At 31.0% G+C, this 10,398-nt stretch overlaps 2 protein-coding genes across 2 annotated transcripts; one reads left to right on the top strand and one right to left on the bottom strand.

Annotated features, from left to right (window-relative positions):
- The first annotated feature begins 264 nt into the window (after positions 1–264).
- LOC143050884 (uncharacterized) lies at positions 265–840 on the top strand. Its single transcript, XM_076223990.1, has one exon. The coding sequence runs from the start codon at positions 265–267 to the stop codon at positions 838–840; it is 576 nt and encodes a 191-aa protein (XP_076080105.1).
- Positions 841–2,997: 2,157 nt separating this feature from the next.
- LOC143050883 (uncharacterized) lies at positions 2,998–10,102 on the bottom strand. Its single transcript, XM_076223988.1, has 7 exons — positions 10,030–10,102; positions 9,271–9,540; positions 6,805–7,041; positions 6,106–6,186; positions 5,673–5,714; positions 5,218–5,326; positions 2,998–3,639 (listed from the first exon to the last, which is right to left on the bottom strand). Exons 1-7 carry the CDS (start codon positions 10,100–10,102, stop codon positions 3,279–3,281), a joined length of 1,173 nt encoding a protein of 390 aa, XP_076080103.1. The 3' UTR covers positions 2,998–3,278.
- Positions 10,103–10,398: the final 296 nt, after the last annotated feature.

Genomic DNA, 10,398 nt, shown 5'->3' with positions numbered 1-10,398 from the left:
ATAGGAAGACATCCAGAGGGATACGATGGAACTTTAATACTGTTCTAGAAGATCTTGACTTTGCTGACGACATCGCACTTCATTCCTCAAAATTTAGCGACTTTGATGAAAAAACACAGAAATTAACAACTGAAGCTGAAAAAGTTAGAATGAAACTTAACCCCAGAAAGTGTAAAACTCTGAGATTAAAGCAAACAAAGAATAAAGAATTGATGACACCAGAAAGTAGAAGATGTAGACAAGTTCACATACCTGGAAGCATTCATGGACAAAAAGGGAGGAGGAAGTTGTGACATCAAAAACAGAATACAGAAAGCAAGAGGGACATTCCATCACCTAAGAAATATATGGTATGCAAGAGGAATTGGCCGAAAAACAAAAATACACCTATATAAATCATTAGTTAGACCTGTATTATTGTATGAATGCGAAACATGGAAACTAACAAACATTGAAGAAAAGAAACTAAATACTGTAGAACACCAATACCTAAGAAAGATCCTTAAAATAAGATGGCAAAGTAATACATTGAACAAAACAGTAAACGAAATAGCTAACACCAGAAACATGAGTTGTGAAATTAGAGGGAGATGTTGGACATGGATAGAACATGTTTTAAGGCGTGAAAGAGACAACAACAGCTATGTAGCTCTACAATGGGCACCTGAAGGGAAAAGAACTAGAGGAAGGTCAAAAACTACATGGAGAAGAACAACAGAGAGAGAAAGGAACCAACAAGGATGGACAAGTTGGAACGTAGCCAGAACAGCGGCAAAAGATAGAAAAGGGTGGAAAAGCAGCGTGGAGGCCTTGTGCGACTTCTGGCGCGGAGAGAAGTAAGGTTAAGGTAACGGAATACATCTACAAATTACAATCATAGCATTCAACAAAATCTAGCTGATACATGGTTGGCCTTTTTGGTATATTATCTTGTAATAATAGGCTGTCTGGCAATTATAATTTAAATAGATTTGAAGTTAAATATAGCTTTCACAGTCTTTCGCCTCTCTTAAAAAAAATGCTTACATACACTTACAAAGAGACGACAACTAAAGAGTGTAAATAACCAGCTACTGTTTGGTTCTCATCTAACACTTGAAAGTATAAAAGTGATAGGAAATACGTAATTATATTATATATCACTAAATCATTTACAAATACAAGGAAGTGTTTATTTGTTTCATATTAAACATTTATGTGATATCTAATGACTTGGTTTTTCTTAATAAATATAATGTAGGACGATTGTGAAATCAAATCGAGGTTATTATTTCAAACATATACATGAAATATAATACTCGATCATGTAAACAGTTGTAGGTATAAATAGTTGTCTCATTGGCACTCATACCACATCTTCCTATATCTATTGCTTGAAATTTATATGATATCACATAGGTCTATGATGTATGATATGATAGTTTGAATCCTGTTTGAATAACGAAAAGATTTATGCTGTGTGTTATCATACTTGCTAACATGCCCAACTATTGATACAACATACAAGTCGTATTTGCCGGTCCATTACGACTTCAGAATTATAAATGAAATGCTAAATATAAAAATGATAAATTATACCTAGTATAATTTTACACCACCAATATAACTAATTTTCTTCGAAATACTTATTTTTTTTTATCTTCCGTAACAAGTTTTTAACAGTTTTTTTTTACATTAAAAGTTTGATTTAAGACTGAATAGTACACGCAGTTTTTTTTCTGTACGAATAAACATAACTTGTGATCATAAAAGATCTTCCACAGTAACTGAAACTTAGCTAAAGATCCCAATCAAACTTGTGATAAACCATCCTCTACATGCCTTCAATATCAATCAGTTGACCACTGACTAGACCGATGACAGGACAATAAGAGAAAAAATACAGGCTTAAATGAGAAATGTTTATAACTTTTCTAATTCTCGAAGGAATAATCACAAATTCAGCATTGAATACACAATTGATAGGAAATAAAACGAAACGAAAAAATTGAAAAATTGCAAAAAAAAGAATTACCTGCCCAATATCGTCAATGACCTGACTGATGCAAAATTCTTATTTCTTTGTTATTTTTTTCTTCTTTATCCACAATTATTAAAATACTTAGATAATACTTAAGAAATAGGGGAACAAAATGTTGTGGGGTAAACTATTTACCTGCCCGGCGTTGACTGTGTCCTGATCGTTATCTTGACCAGTAAAAATGCGTAAATACCGATTTTTATGCATTGGGAATTGGTTCAAATTAAAAAAAACCATTAAGATTTGATCAATCATGTTATCAAATAAAAAAAACACTAGACTTTTCCAAATGTTACACTTCTCCAGACTAAAAACGTCAATTCTGAAATAGTGTTGTATCATCTAAATCAATGATTGGTGACAACTAAAAGGTCGTATTAAAGACGCCATTGTGATCAACCAGATGTACTATTTTTATATAATCACTGATAACTAGACGAAAAATTGATGTATAAATTATTCAAATTATCCTTATGATATACAACGAGACTTTTGTTTTACATAGCTAGATCAAATATATCTTTATTTATTCTCTGAAAATTCAGTTTTTTACAAACATTTATCTTTTTTTCAACATTATTATTGAATATTTTTTACTCTTAAAAAGATATATTTGATCCCTATCAATTGCTAAAAATAGCAACATGTCCAATGTCATTGCCTTAACTTGTTTATTTCTAATTACATTCAAGTAACTCGCGTTGAGACGAGTTAGGGATTTTGGTATTGAGCTATCTAGTTAATTGAACTTAACAATTTGGATGAACTAAAGCATATATGCTTGTTGACGAATGTATATCAAACTAAACAGATTCCCTGATAAATCGAACACAATATTTTGTCAGTATGTTTGATTGCTTGATGTAAACTTGGGATCCAACAGCAGCTATTGCAGTACTTACAAAAACGATAACACAGATTTTCAAAACAATTGATAAGTAAAACAGGACAAAATTATAACACCTTTCGCATATACCTGATACGTTTTCCCCAAAAACACAAAGCTTGTTCTTTATTATAAACTTAAATAGTTTTAACAAAGAAAAAATATACAGTCGGATTGATATGTCTCAAAATAAGTCTCCTAAACTTTAAGAATTTGTCAGTTTTGCTTTTGTTTTAGTGTACGCTTAAGGCACTCACAAAATATCAAATTGTCCAAAGATTTACATGTAATCAATGCAGGCCAGTTGTAAAGTATGTATTTAATAAAAAAAAATTGTATGGTCACAAAAATACTAATTGAACGATTTCTAATTTAGTTGTAAACAGGGTCTGTCTCATTGCTGTGAGATGTGCGATAGTTCCCAGACACATCGTAGTCATCCTCTGTTATTCTTCTGTGTGCAATGCCGTAATCACCATCGCAGGTGTTATGCACATTATCGCGGACAGTATGATCATACATAACATCAGCGTCATTCACAGTGCTCCGAAGATGTGAATACGTAATTGAATCTGTTGTATTGTAAACATTAACTGCATGAGATGCTATAACATGTACGACGTCAGCATGGTCAGGGGAATTCATCAATTGACCGTCTTGATTATTATCTGGTACTGACTGATCATGAGTAGAATCATTTGTTTCATTGTATTTTATCATACATTTGCGTCTACTACAAAAAGGTATATGACATATAATATTATATATAAGAGGGACGAAAGATACAATCAAACTCATAAATCGAAAATAAACTGACAACGCCATGGCTAAAAATTAAAAAGACAAACAGACAAACAATAGTACAAATGACACAACATCGAAAACTAAAGAATAAGCAACACGAACCTCAATATAAGTGTTATGGACATTATCAGAAAACACAATTTACGAATTGGTTTTACCTGTCATTCAGATTCATTTTTTTATTAATTTTTATTTTGCGTTTAAAAAACAAGATGCATATTACAGTTCAAAGAAGAGTAATATGTTTTCTTATCGCTAAATTCATCAAACTGACACATACGTATGAATTACAAAAGTTTAAAAAAAAAATCTATTCTTTAAATAGGTATAAAACATTTTTGGGTTTTTTTTCCGTACCAACATTGTTATTCCTAAAATGAGTATAGTTATAAATAATATATTATACCGATACTGATTACTTATATGTTGGTTATTAATAAATATTATAATGTTTTACACTAGATAAGTTGTGTACTTTATAAAACCCAATTCTTGGAAAACATGATATATATCTATAAGCTATTTATAGCGTTGAACTGGTTTACAGTAAATATACAATATTAGGTCAATGTCATAAAAATATAAACTTTTTTGTACTCTGCGCAAAACCGGGGAAGGGCGAGGTTCCAAAAAAGTTGATATTTTTATGACATTGACCTAATATTGTTTTTATACTAGAAATGTTGGGACCCTTTATAGCTTGTTAATCGGTGTGAGCCAAGGCTCCGTGTTGAAGGCCATACATTGACCTATAATGGTTTACTTTTAAAAATTGTTATTTGGATGGAGAGTTGTCTCATAGGCACTCACATCACATCTTCCTATATCTATCTACAGGTAGTTGCAGAATTAATTGAAGTACTCATATATTATTATTTTCTATAATTTGGAACACATAGGTTCCGCAACATGCAAAATGTGCATTTCCAAAGCATAAAACAGGTAACTCATTGGTTGTCGTTTTTTTCATGTCTGTCATATTGCTTAAACGCGAATTCATGGTATTGTATAAGTTTGGACGTATCTTTTCACGTCTCAAATTATTCATATATTGGTGTTTTTACAGATGAGTATACGGTATAGGATTTCCTCATTTTTGAAAGCAACCCGTGACCTATAATAACTTCATCGTCGTTATTATGAAACTTGTCGACAGTTGTATTATTCGAAACATAGCACGTAGTTTTAGCTTTGTATATTATAATAATTATGGTAAACGTTTCAGTAGATGATAACAATAAACGACAACTTATTGCAGGTGTTGTTCAAAATTCATTTCTAAATGTTCAAAACAGATTATCAGTTTATATATAGTGGATGGTTTTCGGCTTGAACATGTATAAACTGTTTGCACTTTGTAGTGAAGCAAACAAAAATCCACACAGCATAATTAGAACCTTCGTATCTAAAGAATTTTATTATCAAAATAAATATGCTGATACTTATCAGTAGATTTTGATTTTGTCATTATTAATTGTAAACATAAAGAATATTGCTCGTGTCATACCTTGAATGAAAAACACCAACAATGACACATATTACAAGTAAGACTCCTACAATTCCTCCAACAACAACCGCATAGTCCGGACCACCTAAAAAATACTGTGAAATGATATCTCAATAAGTAGTAAAGAGGTAAGTAATTTAATGGTTTAAATATATCCCATTGATATCAATATTCAATTAATGTTTGTATAACAAAAAACAACAAAATCAAAGAATGAACACAATAGAGATTTTGAGATTAAACCTGTATTACAATTTGTTCGCATCAAATGATTGTAGGTTGTCTTAAAATTGATATATATTTTTCCTTAAATTAATTTAATCAGTTTCCTACAAGGGTGTAAAATAATTCGTATAGGTATGATGACATGTTTTTAATGAAAGTCCTGAATGAAAAACCAACAGCAACACTCTATCCAGATAATCTGACTTAATTCAAATAATAACTTTACCTACCATGAGACTCCGTAAATATGTCACTACCAGGTATGATACTTCCTATAATGATTAATAACTTACGAATAACAAACAGATAGGATAAATAAACTAGATGTTCGTAAATGAAATATGAAATACATAAAACACAAAATAATTCATAGTTTAGCGTCTGTTTTTTTTTATATTATGGTACATCTATATCACGCTCGATTCCTTTGAATTTTGAAGTGACGTTTATATTGGTTATCATATTCTTTGATATTGTAAAATAGATTCAAGCAAAAATATAATGGCAGGTAATGGCAAAATATCGTTTAAAGATTGTGACATTTCGATTTTTAGCTCATGCTATATCGGGCTATGAATTTGTTGTTTAGACGAAAGTTGATTAAGATGATTTCAACCAACAGATAAAATTCCAGGGTATAACATCAATTAAAGCTTTACATACCATAAGAACTTCTTATATTGCTGTCAGTAAGTGTTGTAATGACATGTTTACTACTGTTATTACGTGATATTTCACTGCCAGCTGCAATTACAGATAACATTTAATTTGTTTCAACTAAACCAAAAAGTGCAAAGATTTAATAATAAAATGTTGTACACATGGAAAATTTTCTATTTTACGAGTATATAAAACAATGTTATTTCATCTACACATTGTTGTCGATATATAATAAAAGTATATGGGACTTGCATACCAGTGTGATGTTTAGCTAATTACAACACCAGGTATTATCTACCTTGTTTTTTACAAAATGATGTGTCTGTACCAAGTCAGAGGAGTATTACAGTTGTTTCATTCGGTTAATGTGTTTGAGATTTAAATAAGGATTTTTTTCGCTTTAATTTTTCTTGAAGTGCGGTATTTTTTTTTACCTTGTACATGTATACTAATAGATTTAATCGTGTATTACAATTATTAGAGCGTTTAACATTAGTTGCGTTATTGCTCTTATATTTTATAAAAAGACTTAAAGGAAATACTTCTGATCTATTTTCGGTTTGTCTGTTAATCAATCATTACATGCATGCTGCGAAATAGGTATACATCATTGTTCACAAGAGTTGCATTTGTTTGAGTTGTCAATCTATTGTAGAAAGTATTATTTGACCATTAACAGCTGAATCTTATTCAGTCACATACCTTTACAATGATAAAAGATGCTGGTCACCGTATCGATAGGACTGCTGTAAATCATAGAACACTTAGGCGATTCATTACAACGATTATACAGTGTCTTCTTTGCATTCGTCATTTCCTGTGGAGGATATCTATAAGCTGGACAGTTGATGGAACCATCCCATATATCATCAATCACTATGCTTTTATTTGCTGGACATATTATTCTGACTGTAGTTCTAACGTGTATTGGTATACATTCTGTATATAATGAAATGAATCATAATGATTATTGATCATGTTTATTAACGTTGGTCAATTATCCATATAGTGTAAAATCAATACTAATTGACTTGTTTAGAACTTATGTCATACATGTAAGTTGTGTGTTTTTTTTATACATGTACTGTTCGCATGTAAAACCCGTAATTGTTTTACGTTTCTGCAATAAAGTTATTTATTTATATTAACTTCTGAACTTGTAAAAAGGAAGCGATGCTTACTTAACTCATGTTATCGATTGTTTAAATAAAATAAATAATAACTGACACAACTTGTTTGAGTAATCTCTATTGAAAAAACCAAAACACTATTAATTGTTTTTATAACCAACATCCTGTATTTAAATCATCGTATTGAATGTATTGTTGTGAAACATCTTCATTGGCAGCTATAATTTGTCAATATAAAACGGTTAATATCGGATATGTTCTTTATGTCGTAACTACTATCTACTTTTCATCACGAATATGATCTACCAAAGTAGACTATTAACCGGGTGTGAAACAACACGAGCAACACGACGGGTGCTACATGTTGAGCAGGATATGCGTACCCTTCCGGAGCACATGAGATCATCCCTAGTTTTTTGAGGGGTTCTTGTTTTAAGTCTTTAGTTTTCTATGTTGTGTCTTTATTACTGTTATTTGTCTTTTTTTAAATTTTTTAGCCATTGCGTTGTCAGTTTATTTTCGATCTATAAGTTTGACTGTCCCCCTGGTATATTTTGCCCCTCTTTTAATTTGCTGCCTTTCGCAGACCCACTACATCAAAGTATAAGTCTTCTTAATCAAGATATAAAAAATGAACGAAAAACAAATATGTAACACATAAATAAACGTACAACCACTGAATTTACAGGTTCCTGACTTGGGACAGGCACATACATAAATAATGTGGCGGGGTTAAACATGTTAGCGGGATCCCAACCCTCCCCTAACCTGGGACAGTGGTATAACAGTACAACATAAGAAAGAACTATAAAAATCAGTTGAAAAAGGCTTAACTCATCAGATAGACAAAAGTACGAGTGGACGTGGACGGGTACTGATACATCCCGACACAAAAAGACACAATGAACAGATCTGAGAATACTCGCAGTTATCTGACAGCTAGTGCAAAGCCACTAACAACTAATAAAAAATCATGCATCTAAGACTAAACTATCAATCCGTACACATCCAATGGATTTAGTGTAAAGACGTCATAAACAGCCAGAGAAAAACATGACCTTGTGCAATGCCAAGTTACAGGTATCGACAGATTGTACATCCATGAATATGTATATGTATATAACATACTAGTAATATCTAGTTAGCTTTTAATTTACTGATAACAAAATTAATATTTATACCAATAAAAACAATATTCAATGATAGTCAATTTCCTTGGCAGCTTAATATGATTCGTCTATCACCTGGGTTACACGGATACATAATTTACCGATTTGTTTTTTAATGTAGATAGGATGTATGTCTAAGATCCATAGAACGTCTTTAATAATTTTCAAAATGTTGTTTATATCAGGTTATTTTTTAAAAATATATAAAATAAGTTTAAGGGTAACTGGGGTTTCACGATACAGGTTGTGCAACATTGTTTTATTTTGTATAGATTAAGCCTCGTAATCCCTATTTCAAGTGGTAAAAAGTATAAAATACCATAAAAATATTCAGACAAAACATGCAAAATAAGCTTTCATAATATGCCTTAAGTTTAAAGTAATTGGACTCGTTTTCTTGCGACGTGATAAAAACTACAAATACACAACACATTCTATAACACAAGTTACATTTTCTGAGTGATCTCCCTTTTTCTTGCAATGATGAAAAATTGATATACATGAAGTACATATATTCTGTTTCTTGTAAAACATAGCCGTAAATATGATAAAACTTATGATTATCTTTGTGTATATATGAATAATCTTATAAATACATTACATGCTACTCTCGAATTTGAAAAAAATAAAGATCTAGACCAATTGTTATTTCATTTTACAAAATCCAAAACACAGGAGGACACGAAATCAACCTTTAACATCATGTTATTAACAATTTGACACTGGATACTAAGTAAGTACAATAAATAACTATATACTACCGAGTAGAAAAAATTGGAATAAAGGCAAATAATATAAGTGGGTCCTTTTTTCATACAAATTTAACATATACGCTCTGCAAAGAATATAAGTATATACTATACTAGTACCTGTACACTGAAAACGTAGGTTGAGGTATTGATAGTTTCGGTTCATGTAAGATCTATAGAATGGCACTTTGCATAAAGAAATATTATCACAACTGACGAGTAATTGCACATTGAATATTTGTTTTGATTGAGATTGATCATATTCACAGTTGCGTTCGTTGTCATACCAAACTCGTTGCACGTATACACTTTTATCATCTTTGCACTTAATTTGCCCATAACTATATTGACCAGTGTGAAGTTTTCCTTTAATAGAGATGCATGTTTCACCTGAAATAAAGGAACTTATGAAAACTTTAAATTGAAATTCTTTGTTTAATTGTGTATTTAAATGAGTATAAAATGGCGTTTAGTTCATGCATGCAGTATGTGAAAGTGCCACTTGTCGTGAAATATATTGTTGTTTTATGAAAACGCGTGTATGATCAGTTAAGAACATAAAAATACTTTAACTAGATCAAACCCCCGGCAGTTCCAGTTCCGATCCGCATACGGTCCCGAATACTACTCTACCCTAATTGATGGAGTTAAGGAAAATATTTCCGGAACGGAAACGATCACTGTCCGGAGTTTGTAACTAGATATGACATCAGTAAATGATTGTTAGTCAGATGAGTTTTTCTACTTTTAAAAATGTATTAAAAATTCACCGATCTCGTTGACATGCAATTATAATTCTTAAACAATAAATAAAACGACCTAAAAATAGAAAGTGTTAAGTATGAATCACAAAACAATACTGAAAAAAAGTTAACAAACCATCAGTCCAATAATTAGCAAAGGCACATTCTATCCAGAAATTGGTAGCAACTACGATAATAAATGCTAGCATTTTGAATATTAAGAAAACATGTTCTAATTCATTTTAAGTTTAAATGAAAAAGCTCATTAAGTGGTAGGAAATAGATACTTACGAATCAATCATCTGATGAAAATTATTCCTCTTTCGATGAATCTACTAACACAATATAAGTACAAGGAAACATACACTATTTCTCAAAATTTAAAAGAAAAATGTATTCGGTGATTACGTGTATATTTAACTTTCCAGTGTGTTGACTGATTTTGTGAGTTAGCCTGTTAAATTTGTGTGAACAGACATGTTTTCTGTCTTTCTTAATTACATCT

The sequence above is a fragment of the Mytilus galloprovincialis genome, chromosome 11 (assembly GCF_965363235.1).
Source record: "Mytilus galloprovincialis chromosome 11, xbMytGall1.hap1.1, whole genome shotgun sequence".
Taxonomy (NCBI): domain Eukaryota; kingdom Metazoa; phylum Mollusca; class Bivalvia; order Mytilida; family Mytilidae; genus Mytilus; species Mytilus galloprovincialis.
Note: the sequence above shows the minus strand (reverse complement) of the source record. Positions and strands in the feature narration are given on the sequence as shown.

What these genes read in the sequence shown, in the direction of transcription:
- LOC143050884 (XM_076223990.1), top strand. Translation starts at nt 265, where the DNA reads ATGGACAAAAAGGGAGGAGGAAGTTGTGACATCAAAAACAGAATACAG.
- LOC143050883 (XM_076223988.1), bottom strand. Translation starts at nt 10,102, where the DNA reads ATGCTAGCATTTATTATCGTAGTTGCTACCAATTTCTGGATAGAATGT. An exon ending in TGCTAATTATTGGACTGATG is followed by an intron (nt 9,541 to 10,029) that starts GTTTGTTAACTT and finishes CCTTTATTTCAG; the next exon opens with GTGAAACATGCATCTCTATT. An exon ending in CATATTTACGGAGTCTCATG is followed by an intron (nt 5,327 to 5,672) that starts GTAGGTAAAGTT and finishes CTACTTATTGAG; the next exon opens with ATATCATTTCACAGTATTTT.